The 24334-nt window shown below is 37.9% G+C and overlaps 2 protein-coding genes across 3 annotated transcripts in view; one reads left to right on the forward strand and one right to left on the reverse strand.

Annotated features, from left to right (window-relative positions):
- DMGDH (dimethylglycine dehydrogenase) overlaps positions 1-3524 on the reverse strand; it is a 39845-nt gene extending 36321 nt beyond the window's left edge. Inside the window, exons 1-2 of one of the 2 annotated variants that reach the window (XM_058865125.1) lie at positions 3334-3524; positions 1270-1432 (exon numbers count right to left, since the gene is read on the reverse strand). In XM_058865125.1, coding sequence (XP_058721108.1) covers positions 1270-1432; positions 3334-3410 — 240 coding nt within the window. In that variant the 5' untranslated portion in view covers positions 3411-3524. Of the gene's footprint in view, positions 1-1269; positions 1436-3333 lie in introns of both variants that reach the window. The other variant, XM_058865124.1, reaches the window with a different exon arrangement.
- A 119-nt stretch (positions 3525-3643) lies between these two features.
- LOC131593008 (betaine--homocysteine S-methyltransferase 1) lies at positions 3644-20292 on the forward strand. The gene is made up of 8 exons (XM_058865126.1): positions 3644-3802; positions 7561-7693; positions 10921-11039; positions 13057-13248; positions 13824-13971; positions 14834-15016; positions 18666-18894; positions 19389-20292. Exons 1-8 carry the CDS (start codon positions 3764-3766, stop codon positions 19561-19563), a joined length of 1218 nt encoding a protein of 405 aa, XP_058721109.1. The 5' UTR covers positions 3644-3763; the 3' UTR covers positions 19564-20292.
- Positions 20293-24334: the final 4042 nt, after the last annotated feature.

Raw genomic sequence — 24334 nt, forward strand, 5'->3', positions numbered from 1 at the left:
ACTGTGGTAGTGCAAGCATTTTCTCTGCTCAGCTCCAGGTCTCTCCTTACCTTTGAAACCCTCACTCAGGGCTCCAATGCTGCACTCTCTAATAAGTGTGGGAAAAAGCTCTGAAGGAAGGGTTGCTTTAATACTGTGAGGAAGCGTAACAACAAGAACAAATGAAACTATCAGTAACAACACCATTAATGATTCTAGTCCTTCATTGCACTAGGGGATTTTAACTGTATTTTACAAACATATTGTTTTGTACAAACATATTGTTTTGTATATGCATTGGGTAAATAAAATTCAGTCTGTGCCTCACTCCTGTACTTAAGTCAAAGTACTCTGAGTATTTTGTAGTTATGAGTCAATACAGAAGATGCCTAGCACACCTGACACCTTGCATGGTGTTGCTCTGCTTGCTAAACTGTTGGCAGTATGACTGTCTCAGACATACAATTTTTGAATGTTGTTTCTTCTTACTACATATAGCATGCTTTCTTTTGCTTTGTTTATTGAAAAGCAAGTAAAATGAAGTATACTACTTAAACACTGCAGGCAGTGATTTTTTTTTTAATTTCTTTTTTCACTATTGGTTTCTCAAAAAGCCCCAAAATCACAAGACACCTGCAATAAGATGAAGCATTGCAGACTTCAGACTTCCTACCCTGGTCAAAGTATGAGAATACAAATAAAATATAATACATCTGAGTCTTAATTAGTTCTCCTTAATTTGTCCCTGAAAGGTAAATAGTTGCATAAATGCTCTATTGTATTAACAGAGTAGATCTAGAGACATCAAACTGTTGGATTTCTGCTCTTTCATGTTGCTACACACATAGATAACAATCTCCCAATTTCAGTTAAGAACAGCTATAAATGAATGGGGAAAACACTTATTACTGTATTATTGTGGCAAGCTTTATTTAATTATATTACATTATCAACTCCAGATATAAATTCAGAAAATGTAATATTCATTAATAATTATATAAATGCACATTGTGAACCAGTGTGACCACGGAATTAACATAATTAAAGGAGGTGTTGCTACCCTGACATTATTACATGTATGTCTTTTTTGTTCTTTTTCTTAGAATGCAGACAAATATTCAGGCTTAAAAAACTCACAGTGTACATTTGTTACCTTTGCTCCTCCAAGATATTATGCAATGTCAGCAATGGCAGGAAAGAAAGTGGGGGAATAAAAAGGTAATGAAACTTCCACCACCATTATATACACAAACTGCTGTTAATTTGAGAGATGAACAAAACATTTCTTACTGCATGCCAGGTAGATCCTGCAGTGAGCTCAGATTTTTCTAGCAGAACAACATCCTTCAAGCCAGCTTTAGCCAAGTGATAGGCTAGACTCACACCAACACAACCACCTCCGATGATCACTGTGTCTGCTCTGTCTTTCCCTAAGGAAGGAGACGAGGCTTCTCTACTAAAAAAAAAAAATTTTAAAAAATTAAAGACAGTTAGAAAAAGGCAATTTCACTTTTCTCCATCTCTTTTGTTTACAGCTTCAACCATATAATACATGTGGGCTTCTGCTTGAGAGTTTACACATATGGCTTAAGACCTAACCTGTTCACTCATATTTACTTTTAAAGCAAATAGTCTTAGAGGGTCATATTGGTAAACAGTAGTAATAAAAAAGAAAACAAACAAACAAACAAACTCCACCAAAACAAGTTTGCTTCCACTTACAACTATAAATATTATTTATCTAATATACCCTTATATGTAGATCCTATTTCTCAAAAAGAAGCTGATGCCTAATGTGACAGTGTCAAAATCTGACTTTTCCAAAGTGCTGTAGTATGTGCAGAAAAAAGGCTTTAAAAAATATTTACTCAGTAAAGCCCCTTAATACATTTCTAAAACCAATGTCAATAGACTACATCAGTGTACATATCCATGAAGAATGAAGCTTGGTACTTACTTCTATGTTCTATTTTGCCATGTTCACAGATTCACAGAATATTCTGAGCTGGAAGGTACCCACAACAATTATCAAGTCCAACTTTTAAGTGAATGGCCCATGCAGACATTGAATTTACAGCCCCGGTGCTATTTGCACCATGCTCTTAACAACTGAGCCATTCCCAGAGCTGACATGCCCTACTTTGCTGAAGAGAAAACATTCTAGAAACAGGCTTTTGTCTATGGCCCACACCTGGTATTCCATACTGTACTTTCACAACTACTTGAGTCCAGCATAAACCAGAACTACTTCCATAGGCATCCCTATTTTGCAAGTCAACTGATCCTCCTCCCTACTGACTCATCCACAGACAGCCAAACAGCAAGCTACATGTGGAAAATTATCACAAATTTTTAAGAAGTAATTTTTTTGGATGTGAGACAAGGTAGGACATATTATTACAGCAGCAGTACAGACTACCATGAAACCACAGTATCTTTCCTTTCAGGACAGTTAATCAATACTCAATTTTATCTCTCCTCTCCTTGTACACTTTCAACTTCTCTGGCAACAGACTTTCTAATGTATAACTAGTCTCCTACCTCTTCCACACAGAAATAAAAGCTACTAGTTTTATGTCTTATGAACGGTGACCTTATAGTATTTTAAATGCAATTGTAGGAGGTATATGCACCATGCCTATACACTAGGTGGTGGTGAATGAAAAGTAAAATAAGTGGGAGTACAGGACACCACAGGTGTTCTGTATTTGGTGCACCACACGCATGCATGAATTCTTTTTTCTGATTACATATTAATTTTTGCAAGTTAACAGTAAGCTGTTTAACAGCCAGATGTGCGACACACCAGCTCAACTACTGAATTTTGAGGCACGTAGCAATCAAGGTCAAGCATAAAGACTTTTCTCATTGTTCTTCTATGCTGTGGATTAGAGATGTCCTGAAGTGCCTTTCAGCTTTTTTCAAACCTTTGCCCAGGAGCCTGGCAAGAATCCGGGGTTCACCTTCCCAGTGAACTACACAGTTCTCTCAGATGTTTGATCGTGCCAGTTAAAACTGGTCATTATTTGCTTATCGGTATGGCCCAGAAGACAGCAGAAGGGACCTCGCTACACCAGGTCAGCAGCGCAGCGGGCTGGTCCCGGCTTTGGCGCAGCAATGCGAGGCGCAGAGAGGCACCTCCTGGCCACAGGTGCCCCGGCCGGCCGACGGTGGAGCGCCGCAGCCCGGCGGCCGGAGCTGGCTCCCGTCACCAGCGCCTTTTCTGCCTCATCCCCGACGGCAGCAGCACGGGGACCGCGCCTCCGGGCGGCGCGGAGCCACGCATGGACAGCCGCGACCGGCTCCTCTGCCCGCGTCCCCCGCCCGGCCCGGCCCGGCCCGGCCCGCACTCACCGCCCCTGGGCACCGAGGGGCCCGGGCCGGCGCGGGGGCCGCAGCCGCCGCAGGGCTCCCCGCAGCACCGCGCTCATCCCGCACACGCAGCAGGGATGGAGAGCGCTAGATCCGCGCCGCTCTCCGCCTCGTCCCGTCCCTGCCCCGCCGAGCCCGGCCCTCCCGGAGGAGGGCGCCGGACCGCCCCTTGGCCCAGGGGGCAGCCGGGGGTGGCCTCCGGACCTCGGGCTGGGCGGCGGGAGGGCGCTGGGGAGCCCCGGCCGAACCGGGGTCAGGGGCCGGGCCGGGCGGCAGTACCGCCTGCAGCGCTGCCCACAGCGTCCCGCCTCCTCCTCGGGCTATAAACGTGCGGCCGGAGAGCTCGCTGGACCGAGGTTCGTGCCGAGCCGTCAGGGCATAGCCGGGCAGCCAGCGTCCCTGGACGAAGAAGATGCTGCCGATCCGGAAGACCGCGAAACAGGGCAAAAGGGTAAGTCTCCCGTCTCCCTCCCTCGCAAAGACCCGGCCGCTGCTCCCCATGGACGCGGGAGCTGTGCCCCCCTTGGCGGTGCCTCCGCCGCGGGCGGGACAGGGCAGCGCGGGGGAGCAGCCCCGCGCCGGGAGCCCGGCACAGGGCAGAGCTCCCGGCCGCCTCTCCCGCCTCCGCGGGGTCGCGTCCGCGGCTCTCCAGGGGAGCTGCTTTAGACTGGCACTACCCTTGACCCTCGCCGGTTAACCTCCCACTAAGGTACTCGGTGTCTCTGCAGGTAAGGTGATCCAGTGAAAACCTAAAGTAAAGCCGTGATAATTGTACCTGTTCAGCATTGAGACCTTAAAGATATATGGACATCGTTATAAGATAGAAAAATTAGATTGATCTTAACGCAGTCACAGCTCAGATAATCTTTGTTTCTCTGAACACAGAGTGGAGCCATCAGAGTACAAAACCATTTAATGTAATATTGTTTGATAACACAAATTAAGCAGGACTTGCAAATTTGCACTGCAAATTAAAATTGTAAATATTTTAAGGATAAACTGTCATTGGATGAGATTTCTGTCCCCAGCATCCTGTCTTCTCTGTTTAAAAGGTCTCTATTTAAAAGCTCACGCCTTGATTAATATGACTAGTGTTTACATCAACCCAGATTCCTATGTACGCTCGCCCACTGCTCCCCCATTTAGCTAAAGAAATAAGCCAGTATAAAAAGTTATCCAGGCACTAGCCATTCAGGCCATTAAGGCAAAGCTATGAGCAACATCTAAGTAAAACTCTGACATACATCAGAATTGGTGCCCTGCACTGCTGCTTGAGAAGGTCAGCAGAATCTGTCCAGCAGTATTCTGTCTCTTGTTTAAAGGACACTATTGCCATTAATAGAGCACATTTTTCTCAGAATAGGTTTTACTCATTTTTACGTGTAGAGCAAAAGAGCAGAAATAGATTGGAAGAAGTCTGTGAGCTCTAAGTCCTACAGGTAGATGGGTTATAATGGAGGAAGGTGAAGGGTGTTTGTTCTGCTTTTTATATTTTGGTGTATACCACCTAATTTCAACACCTAGCAGAAGAAAGCTGTCCAAAATTCCCCATACAAACAGTGGACTTCTCTTGAAGGCTTGAGATGTGAATAGTTGTTTCAAGATTAATTTTCTCCACTGTTGAAAAGGTGGGTTATAGGTTGACCAAGCAGGCTTTTCACTTACACAACACAGTTATATGCCTAAAGATGGTAGTAGGAATATCTTCATAGAGGCATTTGGCCTCATCCTTCCCATGTATAAGTGTATGGACCATGTGGTGCAACTTCATTCATAGTAGCAAAAGACGGCTCAAAAAAAACCTTGGATAGCTTTTTACACACACTGGTTTTTGTAATTTAACACCAGATTTGTCTCCTACCAGATCACCTGACAGTACACTTTTGATCTGGGTTAAACATGAGCACACAGCTGTAGGTCTCTGAACAAAACAATGTTGATGCTGAACTTCAGTTAGCTGTATGGTAGTTAAATAGGTAGCATTTTGTGCAGTATATAAAGTAATAATGGTGTGAAGAGAAGATACCAGACCTATTATAAAGTTTGCAAAAAGGTTATTTCAATTTAAATCCAGCATGAACTGACAAACCAAGATTTTATTAAGTATTTTGTACTTTGTACTGATCTCTCCTTCCATTAGATAGCCTGGTGCTAGATTTTATATATCACAACTACCAAGGTGCCATGGTCTAATCAAACATGGCTGATGTCACTTCTGTGTATCAAAGATGACTTACGCTTCAAAAAAACCAGAACTGTGAAGAAAAACTGCTATTAAATACTAGAAGCGACTTGGTAAAAGGAAGTTCTGCTGTAGTACATTTAAATACATACATAATATAATCATAAATATAATACTTATTTGTTATGTCATTTTGTGCCTATTAATGTTCAGTTAAAAAACAACAGCTGAGGCTGTCTTTAACATAAAGATTTCTTTTTCCTCTGCACGCCTGTTCTCTGCATATTATATTTCTGAAGGAGGCTTCATTTACAAAAGATTCTTTGGCAGACAGAGGAAGCACAGACTCAAGAAGTGGGTTTTGCTGGCCCCATTTGAGACATTCTGTTACAAATTAAAGTTAGTATATTGCAAGCACAATCTTTACAAAACCTCCTGACATTTACACTAAAATTGTTTCTCCCACATTCTGTGGGAAAAAAGATTAAAAACTTGCACACTTTGTTAAAGTTTTAAAGTTAATTGGGTCAATATTTTGGCTAGTCCATAGTATGCAAAGGAATCTGATGCAGAGATTTGCAGGCCAACACTTCGCAAAGCTTTGCACAGCAGCACTGTACAGACAAGTCTTGCAATTTTGCTGCAATGGCAATAGCTCAGCCAAAGCAAGGGATGCTCTCAGCCAGGCTTTGTAGCCTACAAGGAGCCTTATCCTGCTGTGCTTGGTACTGAAACTGGCACTCCTGGTACTGTGCTCTTTACTTTTGGAAAGGCATGCTCTTGTTCTGCCTAAACAGCAGTCCTGAGGTGCCATGAGTGTTTCTCTTTGCTGGACATATGGCATGAGAATTGTATTAATGAAAAGGAAACTATCAAGAAAGATAATTACTGAAGTTTGAAGGGTAATTGTTAAAAAACCCGTCCACTAAGCATGAAAATCACACTCAAATCTATGTCCACAAGGCTTTTCTTTTTCCTGCTCCTTCAAATCTCTTTTGTTGAAATGCCAGAGCCATCAAGAAAATTATGGATGGAAATTTCAGTCTTACCTTTGATTAATTCTTTTCCTGTGCCCACTACCTTCACATATGTAGTCTTCATTCAACCACTTTTTAATACAGATAGAATTATGGTTGCCACCAAATAGTAGAAATGAATCCTACTCTAATAGCAAGGTACTTTTTAGAAATTTTGAACAAGTCAATGAAGCAATTAAAGTAATAAAAATGTAACATATTTTAGAAGAAACCAATATTTATTCACATGTTTTTCAGTTTTACAAAAAAAAATAATTGCCACTTTCCATGTGTTAAGGTGGAGTTCAAGGGAGAAGCAAGCTTAATCTTGCTTCTTTAAGGTCTCTAATTTGTCTAAGGTGTCTAATTTGTCTCTGAAACTCTAAAACATTTCAGGGCTCTGCAATACAAACAGGGTTTTCTTTCATTTTGTAAATCTGGGTAAATAAACCCAGGCCTGTGAAAAGACTGTCAGAAACTGCAAGTTAGCTTTCTGAGATGGATCTTGTTTGGTAGGAAACTGTTGCATGCGTACTTTTCTGTGATGCCTGTTGTGCCATCTGGTGTCACAAGCTGCTTGTGGTGGGGCTCTGTCAAGGTGGCATTGGAAGCTAGAGAGCAGGTAAGCTAATAAAGACATCAGTGGTACTAATGTTTTATTTTAAGAAGTTTCTCACGTATTTTACAGGAGAATTTGAGATGGCATATTACTTTCCTAGGAACAGAATTGGACCACTGACAGTTCTGGGAACAATATCCCTGGAATATAATATAAGTGACTAATGAGAAGTCTTACACATAATGTATGTGTGCATATTAAAGCCTTGTGCTATGAAGAGCGCATCTACCATTCTTTAATTAGAATTTCAGGAAGGAAATTTATTACTTTTTATTATTGTGACAAAAATATTCCTGCTAGCTCTCAGATATTTATATCTGCCTTGGAAATATAGAAAATATCCACCAAATTGAAGAACTGTTATTGTTAACCTGCCCTCATGTTTTCTCCAGGGTATTCTAGAACGCTTGGATGCCGGAGAAATTGTGATTGGAGATGGGGGATTTGTCTTTGCTCTTGAAAAGAGGGGGTATGTAAAAGCTGGGCCTTGGACTCCTGAAGCTACTGTAGAACACCCAGAAGCAGGTCAGTTTTACTGGGAAATTATGTTCCTACAGAGAATGTAAACAGTGTAATGGTTGGCTAAATAATAAATATATAGGAACTCACGGTAGGTTTTTGAATACAAGTGTTCCTTGACACTGTAGAATTACATGAAGCACAGCCTAAAAACTGCTCATCTTGCCTGTTTTTCTTGCTCTAAGACTGGCCAAAATAAGTTGGCTGGGTAATAATAAGAGTAGTACAAACACCTATTGATAACTCTTCAGAATGCTCTCTGATGCAATTTTCAATAACTTGCATCACAGGGACTTTTTGATGCGGATGTGGTTATATTTGTGTTTAATAACATTCAGTGATTTCTCTCTCATGGATTTGCCCAGTCTGTCCTTGCGCTAATCAATTAAATCTTGTCATTTAAAATATCACATGAAAAGGAATTCTACAGTTAAATATCTGGTTTGTTTTGTTCTAGTAATTCATTATATTTATAAACAGAAATAGTTTTTTAATCAATTCTTTCAGAGAAATGGCAGTTTTTAATAAACATTGTAATGGACTGTTTGATGTTTCTGGCTCCACTGTGAAATGGGGAATGATAAACCTGATAGGTGCCTAAAAAATAAAAAAAACATGTAATAGAGTAACTCTCTTAAAGTGGACAGAGAAAAAATGACCAGCCATTCTATGCCTTCCAGCACAAAGACTGTAGTGTTTAGCATAAATATTGCAGAAGCAGATGGTATTATCTATTTATGCATGCTTCATTGCAAGAAAGCATTTGCCCTAGTAATATGACATGCAGTTAATCCCACAAATAAATTCAGAATATCCCAGGGGAAAAATTTTCTTTAAGTGTTTTCCATTCCAAATTAGTCTTTTTCTGGTAAAGGGGAGAAGAAGGAAGAGGAGTAGTAGGAGAGATGTCTTAGTTCTCTCTGTTACATCACTTCGTACACTTCACCTATTTATTCAGCCTAATCCTTCTCAGCCTTCAAATGTCACTTACGTGTCACTTAGCATCCCAAATTTAAGGTTATGGGCAGCTTTAGATAATGCAGAACACCAGGAAAGGTTTAAGGGTTGTTTACCTAATTTGCTGACTCTCATCTCCTAAAGACACATTCCATCATTTCTTTATTTCTCACCACATCCACTTCTGTCTGCCCCTGCATGTTTCATCTTACAGCTCATAGCACTTGTCTTTTTTCCCCCCTTTGCTTGTTACTTTTGCACCTCAAAAAGCCCTCAATGCTCTGCATATGTCTCTTATAGGCCATTTATAAATCCATCCTTCAGGGCAAACGTGTTCATTTCTTTTTGTACAGTGGGGCTGCTTTCTCTTCATTACTGCTTTTTGCTCCTGCTCCCTCAAGGGTCATGTTACTTTGAAAGCAGATGTAATAGAACACAAGGAGCAGCTGGCAGAGCCAATGGGTGTAAAAACCATACAGCTACCAAAGCTTCTTGTCTTTATAAGGAGAGGAAAAAGAAGGAAGTTCTGAGAAAGCAAAAAGGAATAAAAGAAAAAAAAATGGTTCAAGGACATTAACTATATTACAAAAGAGAAGATTTGCCAGACTGATAATTGTAGAAATTAGGAGATCTAAATTTTTCTCCTGAGACAGATCAGGTATTGCCCTGTAGTGAGCCATATGCATGCGTGCTTATTGCTCCTATCTCCTCACAGCTTATGTCTGTGTCTTTTATGAAATGTCCAACTCATGACGGATTTAAATGAAAAATTTGTGTTACACATCTGACTCCTAAAATGTATCAAATTACTAATAATGGTTTAGCATCATATGTGACTGTTACTCCATCTCTCAAATGCTGGAGGAAACATGCTGGAAGTCACACAAGTAAACTACAGAGTAGTTTGGGGTTTTGATATTGCAGAGTGCTGTGGGTTTGAAAGAAGCACTTTGTAGTCACCCAACTAGAAATGAAATATTGTACCAGTAGAGAAAAGCAAAGGACTCCACTGAAAGCAGGCATGCTTGCATGTATGCAGGTTGATTCTAGCAACACAAAATGCTGCTTGAGCTTCTCTGGTGTAGAAAGCTGTGTTTTTTGCAGCATATGGGAGTAATTTTATTCTCGTGACAAACTTGGATATTTTTTTAGTGACACAAACTGTGTCTGTAGACAATGAGCTGTGATAAACTAGGACTTCAGGAGAACTTTTCTAAACATCTGCCACAGAAACTGCAGTGTTCTTGTGTGTGTAGGTAGTAAGTATCTTGTGTACAGTACATAGAGAATTCTTGTATTTGCTATAAGCTGTTGAGTGTTTAATACATTCTAGTAATTATTTTAATTACTATTCTGTGGGCATATATATAAAAATCAATTGACAGTTGCTGTTCTTTCCTGCTGTGGCAATTGCAGAGTACTGCTTACAGCCAGAAAGGCCCAAGCTACCACTACAGAACCTTCTTCCAAAGTCCTAATATAGGAAATATTTCTATTAAAAGTAATGTAAATGTAAAGTAATTAAAACTCCCTTCCTTTAAAAGGAGTGTTGTCTATGTGATAAAATCATCATATGTGGAGACATATGGGAAGAATTAACTCTGTACTGTGAGTCACTTTTCTCAAGCAACAAATATTCTTTTAATTAAGGATGTATTTAGCAAAAATAGAGCTTTGGTTTTGGCTGACTAGACTCTTTTAGAGCTTTTTTGGGGGAGAAGATTCAAAAATGCAAAATAGAAGAGGCAATGAAACACTGTATTCTTCCATGTAATTAACATCTTGTCTCTTAATATGTTGCAATGATACTTCTTTCTGTTTTCTTCTTCATAGTATAGAAGCTGAGAAAAGATAGCTTTTTCATTTGAAGAACCTTTCTTCTGGTATTCCTTCTTATGCTCTCACATTCTTTTGTCAGACATCTGTTATCCTTTCCTAAATCACTACAAAAAAGCTCAATGAATCTCTGTATCTGGGAGATCTGAAGGACTGCAGAAAATAGAGGATAGGCAAAGTGGCAGGCAAAACTGAATCTGCAGCTAAACTATATAGAAGTCTTCAGTCATTCTTAGCGGAGAAGGAGAAAAGGAGAAAATTTTCTACCTAATGTTGTGATGATGGGAACAATGAAATTCCATGCAGGCTTAGGTATTCCTTCTAATATCTCATAATGGATCTTCTAATAAACACAATGTCACTTATTTTACTGTAACATTACATCAATAAACACTAGATTTTGGGATAACATAGTAATAACTTTGTCTCTTAATTTGCAGTTCGTCAGCTTCACCGAGAATTCCTCCGAGCTGGAGCCAATGTTCTGCAGACCTTCACCTTTTATGCCAGTGAGGACAAATTAGAGAACAGAGGCAATTATGTAGCTGAGAAAATAAGTGTGAGTAAAACAGTTTTGATGGAGATATGAAAGAAGTTGATCAATTTCAAAAGGTTTGGCAGAGAGATTATCAAGTTTGTCCTAACAGTTTTGGCTTTATTTGAGGACCAGAGAATAAGATGATGGAATTTCAGAGTTTGAAATAGCAAAAAAGTCAAGGTGAAGTGACAAAAAACCCCAAAACAAAACAAAAATCAAACACAAAATGGGGTAAGGATGAAGACAGGAAAGAGAATGCCCACATTGTATTTTTTCTGTATTTTTATCTGAGAAGATGAGTTTACTGGAGTTTTGATACAATGATTACAGGGAGTACTAAATGCACAGAGAACAAAACTAGTGAAAAAACAGAAATGTTTTAACATCCAGATAAATGACTGAACTGTAAAAATAATGAAGAATCTTAGAGAATAATGAGAAGCTAATGAGAACAAAATGTTTTTAAAACCACATCTTTGTTAAGCAGCAACTTACAGTCCAAAAACAATCCAAGCTATACACTCCAGTCAATATTTCCTGCCTCTTGTGTGAAGGTAATTTGTTACATTAGCAGAAGTACCACATCAGTGTTTTCTTACCTCCTATAGAGAGGAATTGTAGGATGCTGGGTATGTTTAATAGACACAGGCCCAAGGTCCATTGTAATTTCTGGCCAAATATTTCTATAAAGTTCTTTTGAGACTAGAAGGTTTGGCATTGAGTGGTTTCTCTGATCCTGTTTCTTTGGTCCTACTGTACATTTTATCTTCTGCAAATTAGAGAAAATTCTCCAGGGCTCAGGGAGGAAGGATCTGTATCTGTGAGGATATCCTCAGTCAGAAATTAAAACAATCTGGACACTAGGGAAACACTTGAGGCTTAATTGAGGTCATACCAAAATGTCATATGACCAAATTTATCTGAAATGCTGTACCTTTTACAATCAATAGATGCAACACTGAGATGTCTGAAGTGGCAGCCGCAGAAATACAGTACCTCTGGAACGAGCCATGCTTCAATTCTTGCTGACATGCAAAATTATAAAGGCTGGAGAGCACCTGGCATTTGGATTGCATTACATCAAACCTCTCAAAATTTATTTTCTGCCAGCTCTAGAATCGGGTTCCTACAGGATTAAAGACATATATGGTTCCACCTGTCAGAGTCCATAAACATATACCCATGCACAAGTGCAAATGGAAGACAATCTGTCAGCAACAGCCTTAACAATCAGCTGGGTTTTTGAGGCAACAATGTAAAACTTCAGCTGAGAGAAGACAATGGAGATTCTAAATAGTCTGTGGACTGCAGTGAAAACTGCCAAAATCAATACTTGTTAAATATCACAATAATGATGATTTTTCCTAGATATTTTTCTTTTTCTTAGTTTAACTTCTTTTTGAAGAGCTGCTCTAGTCATCCCAATTTAGATACAAAAAGAATATGACTTTCAGTCTAGGTGATTAATTAACAATACTTTTCCCTTTATTTAAGTTGGCAACTTTAAAATCACATAACAAATGATATCATTTTAAAAAGGTCTTAAATAATCCTGTATGAATATTATATTGGGGGTGGGGGGTGTTAATTATCAGAACACTAAAATACCTCTGAAAAGAAAAGTTGAAATTCCCATATATTTCTTTTTCCATCCACAAATTTCAGAATAAAAGCATATACTTAGACGTAACTAACTCATTCTCTAAGAGGCAAAGCAATTTCTACTTTACATCAAATACTTGCTTTTTCATAGGCTATTTGTGTAAGATCTATTAAAGGTAATGTATTTTGTAGTATTTGATAATAACTTAGAAGAGACAAGAAATCCTAATGTTTGCTACTGGTTGTAAGAATCTAATCTCACTAAACAATATTACTTAAAAATAGATTTGATTTTAATTACATTTTATTAAAATTAAAATTTTTAAAAAATATGAAAAAGTCATTATGAGTTTTGACTATTTTTGTCCTTCCAGGGTTCTGAAATTATATGCATACATCTGGTAAGAAAAAACTAACAGAATCTGTGTTCACACAGTGCCACAAAGTGAATGAAGCTGCTTGTGACATTGCAAGAGAAGTGGCTAATGAAGGTGATGCTTTAGTGGCTGGAGGAGTCAGTCAAACACCATCTTACTTAAGCTGCAAGGATAAAACAGAGGTTAAAGCAGCCTTTCAAAAGCAGCTGGAAGTCTTTATGAAGAAGAATGTGGACTTCTTAATTGCAGAGGTAAATGTGAAAGAAAGTACATGCCTTCAACTGGCACAGTGTTATAATGTCTAGTCTTCTTAAGGGACTATCACTACATGTTGCTACCTCCTTTTAAATTTTCTGCTGTGCTTTTATCCCAGTGGTATCAGATATTTTTCTAACTGCCCACCAACATCTGCAGGTGTTCTAGAATAGGACCTTGAAATGGAAATTTCTACCTCAGCTAAGTAAAGTTCTGTACTGATACAAAGAGAAAATGTTGAGGGAATCTTGACTAACCCCTACTTATTTCAGTACCTGGAAAGTGACCTAAGATGACTTTCCTAGTTGACAATAGTGTTTGGGTTAATCCTTGATTAAACTCCCATATGGACATTCTTATTCTGAAACAAAAGTATCATTATTTTTAATTTATTTTTACTCCCTTTTAAAAATCCTTTTTTAACTGTATGGCCAGTATCTCAATTAAATTATGTTAGTATAAATCAGAAAAAAAATCAAATCATTGTATTGATGCTGAATTTTGGGTCTGGATTAATATTTTTATATTTCATTGCTGAGAAACAAAATAGACTAGTTTTAATTTCTTTCAGTATTTTGAACATGTTGAAGAGGCTGTCTGGGCAGTTGAAGTTCTAAAAGAATCTGGAAAGCCAGTTGCAGCTACGATGTGCATTGGTCCAGAAGGAGACATGCATGGAGTGTCCCCTGGACAATGTGCTGTCCAGCTGGTAAAGGCTGGTAAGAATCTGTTTTATTGGGCCCTTTAAAAGTATGGAACAAAGTAAAGTCCCTAAATACTGAAATAAATAGATGTGTATCTCAAGTAGGTAGTTTCCCAGTTATATCTGGTAAGGGTTTTGACTCTGTAAAAAAGCTGTTTATATATACTTTACTAGAACAGTCTTGTGAAAACATATGGAAATATAGCTATGAAATCCTTGATAATCAGTATGAAATGGGTGCGAGCAATAGCCATAGACAACTGATACTCAAAACAGTAAAATCCTAAACCTACTCAAATTTCACTGCAGACCTATCCCCCAATTCTAGAATTACAAGCACAAAGTTGCCTTTGATTCTCTGCTCTTTTTTTTACACACAGTTCAAGTTCAAGATGAGAGAATTAAGAAGATGAAAAAATTAATAATTTTGCCTGTCAGAGGCTGTTTTCTACAGGGCAAGGGGAAGGAGAGAAGAAATTAATCAGGGACATGATGAGTGAAGATACACAGGTTTACTTATCTATTCAGAACTGCTCTCTTCCTTTCAAGTTGCAGTTGAAATCCAAAGGTAGAACTTGTGTTAGGAACCTGCTACCTGTTTGCATGTGTGGCTCTACGTAATCAGACTTCACTGATTAAGCACTGTAAGAAAAAACATCTGTAGGAGGGTAGAAGATGTGATTCATCATTAGAAAGGTAAAGAGGCATGCAGCTGAGATGTAAATTGCATAATCAGCTGGTGTGCCTGGCTCTAGCACAGTTGCCTTGTTTCCATAACACTGATGTGAGGATGGACGACATTGCTTCTAGAGTGCTGTGGAACTTTCATCTCCCACTTCCCGGGGAGTTGTGGCTTGAAGTTACTTTCCTCCTTCTAGGTGCTTCTATAGTTGGAGTCAACTGCCATTTTGATCCAGAAACTTCTGTTGAAACTGTGAGGCTGATGAAAGAGGGCTTGCAGGCCGCTAAACTGAAAGCCCACCTGATGTGCCAGCCACTTGCTTTCCATACACCTGATTGTGGAAAGCAGGGGTTCATTGATCTTCCGGAATTTCCTTTCGGTAAGACAAGGGTATCTTTTTTGTTCATGGTGGTTTGTTGGCTTTGCTTTATTGGTTGTTTCTGGCTTTTTTTTTTACCCCTAGCTTTTAGTACAGCTGAAGCTGCAAGATGTCCTTTTATTCAATAAAATGAGTCCTAGTTATCCTGTCTGGCATTTTCCAGACAGATCAAAATGTAATGTTGGAGTAAAGATCATCCATGTAGTGAGAATACTTTGGTATATCACAGCATGTGACTCAACGTGTAATTGTGATAAAAAGAGTAAAATGTCACAATCTAAATTAATTTTAAAAATGTTCTTCCTCATGCTTTAGAACCCTGTTCAGGACAGCCGTAAACCATCCAAAGAGCTGCAGCAAATGTACTAAAAAATGTACCCCATTTTTCTGGGCTGTGACATCTATCCCACAAGGCCAATGTTTACCTGTGTAAGGATTTAATGTACAATGCAATACTATGGATATAGGAGCACTCACAGTAGTTCAGTCTTGTAAGTGTAACTGTCTAACGTATGTGATATTACAGAAACACCAGAAAGGGGACTTTAATATTGCTAACAAATTAGTAGTTTGGAGAAGAAGTCTATAACATGTATGCTCAGGAGATACTCTACAAAAACGGAAAGATTCAGCCATTTAATATTTATATAAGAGTTGTGTATTTAGGGCTTATTTTCACGTGAGTAAAGGAGCCCTTGAACATAAAGGCAAAATCAGCTTAAACATTTTAAGGCTGATTAGAAAATTCTTTCATTTTCAGATACCATACACCCTTCTTTTCAAGATCAGAATAAATGGTATTAAAACAGTCACAATTTGAATTTGCAGCAAAAAGATCAAGAAGTAGATGTGATTTTCAGGAAGCTCATTTTTTTTTCTTTAAATTCCTCTCTTTACATAAATGAAGGGAAGAGAATAAAGCATAAGCCTGAGGCATTCATTAAATGGTAATAACACGTCTGAGTCCTGAAAATATCTAAGATGTTTAAAAGTGTTAGGAACTCATTTATCCTATTCATTCTGTCATCTAGTTCCTCTGATTGCAAGCAGAAAAAAAAAAAAAATCAAAGAGATGCAGTAAGCAATCAAGTGAATAGAAGGATTCACTTCGGTTTGTTACAGTTCTTGGCTTGTGTGCTATAAGCAATCTGTATGACATCTCAGCATTTAGAATTGCCATGAATAATTAATTGTTGAAGACCGGCTCTGAGTGTTTTCAAAACCCAGAAGAAGCAATTGATTGCTTGACAGCAGATAATCTGTTCAGTAAATCATTGTTAAACTGATCAAATTACCTGGTTTTCATGGAGGCAGTAAGAGAGAGATACTTAGATATCTGAAGAGTACATAAACTCTGTAGAGGGCAACAAGATCTAAGTTTCTGGAAAAGCGTTAGGTATGTCATATCGACAAACTCCAGCAACTAGAGGCCAGAAGTATTTATTTTTCTATAGAATTTCTTCCATTTTTCTGTTTTCTCTTCTGTATTACTGCAATTTCTCTGAAATGTCACCAGTGAAATAAGGACAATGTTTTAGAAATAAATGACCTGGTCACTGAAAGCATACCAAATTATCTCAAGGCTAGGTGTATCAAGGGGGCAAATCTAGAAGCATGTTACAGTTTTTCTCATCAAGAACTGTTAAATTACAGATACTTAATTCTGAATAAAGCTGAGAAAAGTATCATATTGACAGACATGGAAAAATAAAATATTAGTCAATTTTGGGAGTGTGTCTCTACTTTAGAGACAAGGATGTTGTGTGGGACAGTATCAAATGCCTTGCAGAAGTCCAGGAAGGTGACATTAATCGCTCTTCCCCTCTCCACCAATATTGTAACCCCAACATAGGAGGCCACCAAATTTGTATGCACAATTTGCCCTCAGTAAAGCTATGTTGGCTGCCACCAATCACATCCTTATTTTCCATGTGCCTTAGTATAGCTTCCAGGGGATCTGATCCAAGATGTTTCTGGGCACTGTAAGACTGACTGCTCTGTATTTCTCTGGCTTTTCCTTGTTTGCCTTTTTTAAAAGTGTGGGTTATGTTTCCCCTTCTCCAGTCACTAGGAATTTCATTGGACTGTCACAAGGTTTCAAATATGATGGACAGTGGCTAAGCCACTTCATTTGCCATCAGATGAATTCACCTCATCAGGTCACATGGATTGTGACAGGGTGATGGGGAGGACTAGGAAACAAGCTATACTTACTGTTCCCCTGAAGTTTAGTTGCTTATACAGGTATATGTTGAGTGCACAATGATGCATTCTTACTGTTGATCATTTGTATAAATTTTGCATTTGCTTTTAAATGATATATGAAAGAAAAGGAAACAATAAATTTGTGCTTCTGATGCTTTCTATCATATCTGCAGCACTGTACAAAAGCTTGTTTTTATTTGAAAAACTTTCTAAAATGCTTAATCTAAGTTTTCCATTTCCAATTCTCGCCCCCCTGCTTTTCCTTTGTCCCATCTTTCCCTCTGACACCAATAATTTTATGCATAAGAATATATAATTTTCTTCTTTCTGCTTTTTAATTTGTGAACCTGATTCTTAACTACAAAATAAACTTTGAGTATATCTGTTTTGTATCAACTCCTTGCATGTTAGGCATTTCTGGGACAGGACATAAGGACATTCTTCAATCCTACCTCTCCTTTGTGTTGCTGGAGCCTTACTACCTCAACCACAGCTTCTTTTCCCAGCAGTGGTCAGTGCAGACATTGCAGTGCAATGCAGCACTTGCCTGGTAACCGTGCTGATTCATGTCCTGCAGATGTGCATGGGCATTAAGAAGTGGGAGGATTTTTATTCTTTTATTTACGTGTTTTTATTTCTTAAAGTTTCTTCTTCAGTCCCCATTATTTTCTTTCCGGTTATGCCACTCTTGTACCTTGAGCTCCTCAAGGTGTGCTTTTCCTTTCTTTTCTCACTTTTTACACCTTTCCTTCCACAAGTCTGCTCTCTCAGCTCTTGTTATTCCATCACAATGCTCAATACAGCTTGCAGCAGAGAGAAGGGATGAAAATAAAGATGGCATTCTAACTTACCTACACACAGAACTTTCCACAAGGAATTTTGAGGCAGCAAGCTGCTCATGATTGGGATTATAACTAAAGGCTGAGCTAAGAAATAGCTACAGAACCCATTTGAAACAAATGTCTGCCAGTATACAATTGTGGAAAAAAGTGTCATAAGCATTTCTGAGGAATAATGAGCAGGATTATCCCTATTCCAGTAGGCTGATACCTTCTCCTTTCACAGACTAGTGTGTGATAACCAGTTTTCCCAGGTATTGATTGTTTATTAGGAAATATAGCTGTAACACTGAAAGTATTCCAATTCTTCAGCTAAGAACTCTGCAGAATGGGAAATACGATCAGCCTCCGAAGATACTAGGTGCTGTTTTGCAAGGCCAAAAATACTTACAAGCACAGGTCAGCAGTGCACTGCAGAATCTGAAAGCCAGCCTTCTGGAAGTTTGAATCACTTATTCTAGGTCAGACAATTCAAACACGTTTGTCTACATCTACAATCACTTTTGCAAACAGAGTGCAAGTGTGTCAACATGATTCCTTACCAAAAAAAAAGGTAAAAATTGAATGGACCATGGTGGAAGCTTAAGATATTAATGTCTTTTCAGGTCTGGAGCCAAGAATTGCCACCAGATGGGACATTCAGAAATACGCAAGAAAGGCCTATGACTTAGGAATTCGTTTCATTGGAGGCTGCTGTGGATTTGAGCCATACCATATCCGAGCAATAGCTGAGGAGTTGGCTCCTGAAAGAGGATTTTTGCCAGAAGCTTCTGAGAAACATGGTAACTGGGGTGATAGCCTGAGCATGCATACCAAACCCTGGGTGAGAGCAAGGTACGTATATCTTACCTGGAAACCAGCACATACCTTTTGTAAAGGATTACATTGCTCCACAGAGCACACTGGCTTAGCTGATATGGGCATCTAAATATCACTGTAAACTTTCTATGTTTAGAATGATATGTTTTATGTTTAATAATTTCAAAGAATTGAAGCTGACCTAGGAGCAGGGAAAGGGGTGAAGGAGAAGTAGAAGAGCTCCTGTGAATGTAATTCATGACAATGAAAAGGAAAATCTGACAGAATATTGTAAATCAGCTCCTAATGGTGGCTAGCTTACAGTTTTCCTTTCAAAGATGGAAAGATACTTTTAAAAATAATTTTTAAGCATGTAGCATTTAACTGCTTATTTTCATTCATACATTTATATCCTAATATAATGTCAATTTTTACAAATCAGACGACCTTTGCAACTGTCATTTAAGCCACTTTTCCTTCAATATTATGAGATGCTGGGAAAAGCCCTAAATTTCTTTTTCTTTATTTAGGGCAAGAAAAGAATACTGGGAGAATCTGAAGCCTGCTTCAGGCAGGCCATATTGTCCTTGCATGTCAAAGCCAGATGGCTGGGGAGTGACCAAAGGAGCCAAGGAGCTGATGCAACAGAAAGAAGCAACAACTGAACAACAGCTGAAGGAGCTCTTCCAGAAAAAGAAGTTCTAATCCACTGCAGTTGTGTAAATCTTAAAATGATTTATCTACAGACCATCTCATGCTTCAGAAGAAAATCTGTGAAGACGAGTACTGTGTTGGGTTATCAGTTAAAATGTAATGAAAGAGAAAAAAAATGCAGAATGAATGTGATTACATAGTAAATATGTATAACTTTGATAATAAAATCCTTCTCTGGACAAATAGTTTAGAGAATACACAGTCAAAAGTAATTTTGGATTCTCATAATAATTGAGCTTCTGTTACGTGGGTGCCATTAATTGGGTAGACACAGAAATACCTGGAAAGTAATTACTGGTTCACCTTACCTGTGAAAAAAGAAAAAGCCATCTATAAATACAGTGTCAATGGACTTCAACTCCCAAGTCTGTTTTCAGTTTGGTATTATAGAAGCTTCCTCAGACCTCAAGATTTATTGAGAACTAATGCAGAAACACGCAAACTCTCAATTATTTGTGGTAATTTTCTTGGTTTCAAGAGAATAAAAGTAAACTTAAAAATGTATCTTACTAATTGTAATCAAAACCTAAGGAAAATGAGATCTTGCAGGAATTTCTTATATGCAGAGAGATTTTAGAAGAGAAAAATGGAAGGTAGGTAACTCAGTTTTTGTCTTAAGGTAGCATGTACACAAGATTTATTCTTCTGGGGACTAAAAAGCTTCGGAAATTACTCTGCAATCTAAAAAAAGTGAAATAAATTTTAAAAAATATAATGAAATAGTATTGTATTATCTTCACACCTTAAACTGTAAGACCTCAAAAAGAATAATTTATCTCCAGTAAAAAACTAATTTTCAAATGATGCAGCAGATATCTAAAAATCTCACTTTAATTACTTGGTTATCTTAAAACAGCAAAAACTCTACAGGTTTCTAAGATATAACTCCTGTTTAAAAGATTAGTAGAACATGCTTTTTTTTCTTCTTTTTTTTTCTTTTTTTTTCTTTCTTTTCTTTTTTTTTTTTTTTTTGTAAGCTGACTGATTCACTTTACAATCTTAGTTTTAACAAATGAAAAACTGTTAGGAAATAGATCAATCCATTTATGTTAAGAAAACCCAAGGAGTTTGTACACCAATTTGTTGAGAAGGTTTTCATAGGAAGGGTGCCACTATATCTGGGACTTGTAAAGGACACATTTCCATCATTTATTTTTGTGAAGTATCATGCAACTTCAGTTTCTGTCCAGAATGAATTTCCACCCATTTTGAAAATCTCATTCTCACAGTTAGTGTTGAAAGATTTAGTTAGACTGCTTTTTATGTATAAGCTTATTTCTATCCATGCTGGTATTCTGCAGTTCAGGGAACATATGTGCAACACTTCAATGAGAAACTTCAGGTATCCATTTCAGACTGTTATTGGCAGACAGATTTAAGCCTCCCTTCCCCAGGTTTAAGACATATGAAAACACTTACTAGCTAGAAATTTTGCCTGAAAGTCAAAAGCAGACAAATCAAGAAAGTAAATATTTTAAAATGCAAATTATTTAGAAAATGTCTATGTGAGTATATATACTTCATATGCTTTAAAAACTCCTTTCCCTCCTAAATGCTTCTCAACATTACCTCTGCAGAGAGTGGAATATTGCAAAATATGTAAAACAGGAGTGCCAATGCATGTAACATTAAGGACATATGCATGGTTAGGTGGCTTAACACAAAGGCTGCAACCGCTACTGAAATGTTTTGAACAATCATTACCTGTTTAGGGACTTCTTGTGCCATAAAATGCTGCTTGACCATCATACACTATATAAGTAGCTGGACCTACTATATAACATGCAAAAATTTGTATTGAAATGAATGCCTTCACAACACAGAATACTGACAAACCTGGTATTTATGAAGATATGATTTTGAATTTTGATACCCATTTTGAAAAGGGTGAATTTTAACACATTATGATCAGAAATACTCAAAGGCCATTTGAAGACATGGAAAATGAGAGCTGGCTCAAGAGTGGGGTGAAATAAACATTCCCTGTTTTATTCGTATTACAGGCTGGGCTTATTAAAAAAAAACCAACAGCCCCTGCCTCAAAAAAAAATCCCCAAAACCCCCAAAAAACCAACCAGCAAAGCCAACCAAGCTACCAATCTTTCTTTCCTGTTTCTTTCTGTGTAACATCTTAGGCATAAGGAAACTGTTAGATTTCCATATGTTTCTAATGGTTAATTACAAGACTTGTTAAAGAAATAAGAAAGGCCAACAGCACAGTCCTAGGAAATTTGTTTCCCTAGAAAGCCTGCCTGAAAACTTAAATAGAAGTGAAAGGTGCTTTAGAAGGCTAGCTCCTGTATTTAGTACCCTAAGGATCATTTATTTGTAGGATAAGGTGTTTGCTTAAGCTGCTTGGAAATAAATCTGATGATGTAGCTTCCATGACAACGCCAGGTTAGTTCAGTGTCTCCAATTACAGAAACACAAAATACTTAGAGTTGGAAGGGACCCACAAGGATCATGTCTAGTTATTTCTCTCTTAACAAAATTTTCCTATTTTAATATTCCTTGATGAAATTTATTCTTTCTGTTTTAATTTTTTTTTTCCTCCATTATTTCTTTACAGCTTATTAGAGACATGGAGATATGAAGAATTTCTTCCTTTGCTAAAATCTGTTATACAGTTGAAGATTTATGTACATTCCTTCTCTCTCAATCAGACCCTGATCATTCATTCTTTCCTCTGAGTCTGTGATTCATCATATACCCAGACATACCACTTACTTATGTGATTCATCATATTACCAGAAATTACTTCCATCAGATCTTTATCCAGAGCTTCCTATCTCCTGTGTTTCTTTACCTGTGAGCAGAAGTGATCTGATCCAGAAATGAAAATCCAAAGCCTGTGACTTTTCTAAAATCTAAAGAATAAATCTTACGACACTGAATGTCAGGACAAGAGGGACCTGAATAAACCATAAACTTCAGAAGCTACTAGCTATCTGCACTACACATGAGGAAATAGCTACATATTTAAGTCAGCTCTGAAATTTCCAAGAATTTTGTACAAAAAATGGCCTAAAAACCTCCCTGTGTAATGGTCAGGTTGTGGCCTGATTTATCTGTAAACCACATACTGTGTAAGTATAGCAAGGAGGGTGTTGTAAAGAGGGAATATTGTGAGTTAGTAACAAAACCCACAGATTTTTGCAAAAAACACAGGTTTCCCCCCCATCTTTTTCTTTTGAAAATGAAGTTTTCTAAGAATCCTACTAAATCTGGCATCTTCAGGTGCCACAAATTTCTTCCTAAAGCAGTTTGTGGCTCTGCCTTATCTTTCAACATTGCATTCCCAAATGCAAAGGCAGGTTCAGTGATATTTTTTAAATCTAAATATTGAAAGAAGTGGATTAATGTATTTGTCTTGTTCTGCTCCATTGACTTCATAAAATATTGAACATAAATTAATCTACTTTAATCCTGCATTAAATTACATATAGACACCAGTGAAATAGGACAGGCAGAATATTATGGTAAAATACATTATTTCAGAAGCTTGCTTCATTAAAAAGTTATTTGTTAACTTTTTCTTATGTTCCACTTTATTCAGATAGAAGGTATTTTGACATAAATTTTATGAAATCATGATACTGAATTTTGTCAGTGGTGTGAACTACTTCATGTACAACTCCTGAGATAAACAGCAATCAGTTACATCCCAACATTAGGAATCTGAAGATGGACTTTCCACATGTTTTGGTCAGCTACACCTCAGAGCTTCTATGTCTAGTAAAGTTGTGTATCTGAAAGAAAAACAAATTTGGGTAATAGGACTTGACGCAATCAGAGTGAAGAGTATGAATTTCAAATCAGATTGGTAAGTGTTTGTTTGGCATGCGGAGAAGTATGACTTATCTCAGAATCAACAAAGCAACAACAAACATGCATCAATCAAATTAAGCTTTACAAGCATTACCAGTTGTCACTGAGTGGTTGAAGAGCGCTTTGTAGCAGTGATTTGCAAACATTTGCATGTTATTGTTTCTGTTCAATTGAAGAAACTGATCAAGTGTAACATGGGAAGGAAGTTCCATGGTTAGTTTTTATTTATAATCAGTCAATCAACCAATCAAACAAACAAAAAACAGGTCAGTTCTATGCAAGAGGAAAAACAAGAATAGAAAGACTCCACCATACTTAAGGTCAAGCAGCAGTGTTTTTCTTTCCCATGCCTGAAATTTTGCATGTTCTTTCTGCTGGCTCTTCCTACAAGGGTTTTTTCTAAAAAAGCACTTCACAAGAACATCACAGTATTACAAATCCATGGAAAATCAAAGGTGTATCCTATGAAGGCAAAGGCTTTTTAAAAAAATTATTCATGCTTCCCAGTATATAATTTTTTCTCAGATTTTTTCTGTACGATGAAATCTCAGGAAAATTCTACTTTACAAGCACAGGCATGAAGCAACCTGTGCGAACACTGCCTCCAGATGGCTCTGTGCACGGCGGCAGCACTCAGGATCAGCCCTGTAATGGCTTTTCAGGTCTGCATACACGGACAGAAACCAGAAGAGCTGTTAATTCCAATTTAACTTCAGAACAGGCTTAATAACAACTGTATTTGCTACTTAACAAGGAAGTGTCTTCTTCACAAGAACTGTAAAAGCTATTAAGTCTCCAGGTGTTCAACATTTTAGTCTTATTTTACTTCCTCTTTTCTTTGAAAATGGCCAAGTCTGATCTCCTCTTAAAAAAAAAAAAATCAAATAGCATACTGTGTAGACAAGCATTTTAAATTATAGAGAATGGGACAAAA

The sequence above is a fragment of the Poecile atricapillus genome, chromosome Z (assembly GCF_030490865.1).
Source record: "Poecile atricapillus isolate bPoeAtr1 chromosome Z, bPoeAtr1.hap1, whole genome shotgun sequence".
Classification (NCBI taxonomy): Eukaryota; Metazoa; Chordata; class Aves; order Passeriformes; family Paridae; genus Poecile; species Poecile atricapillus.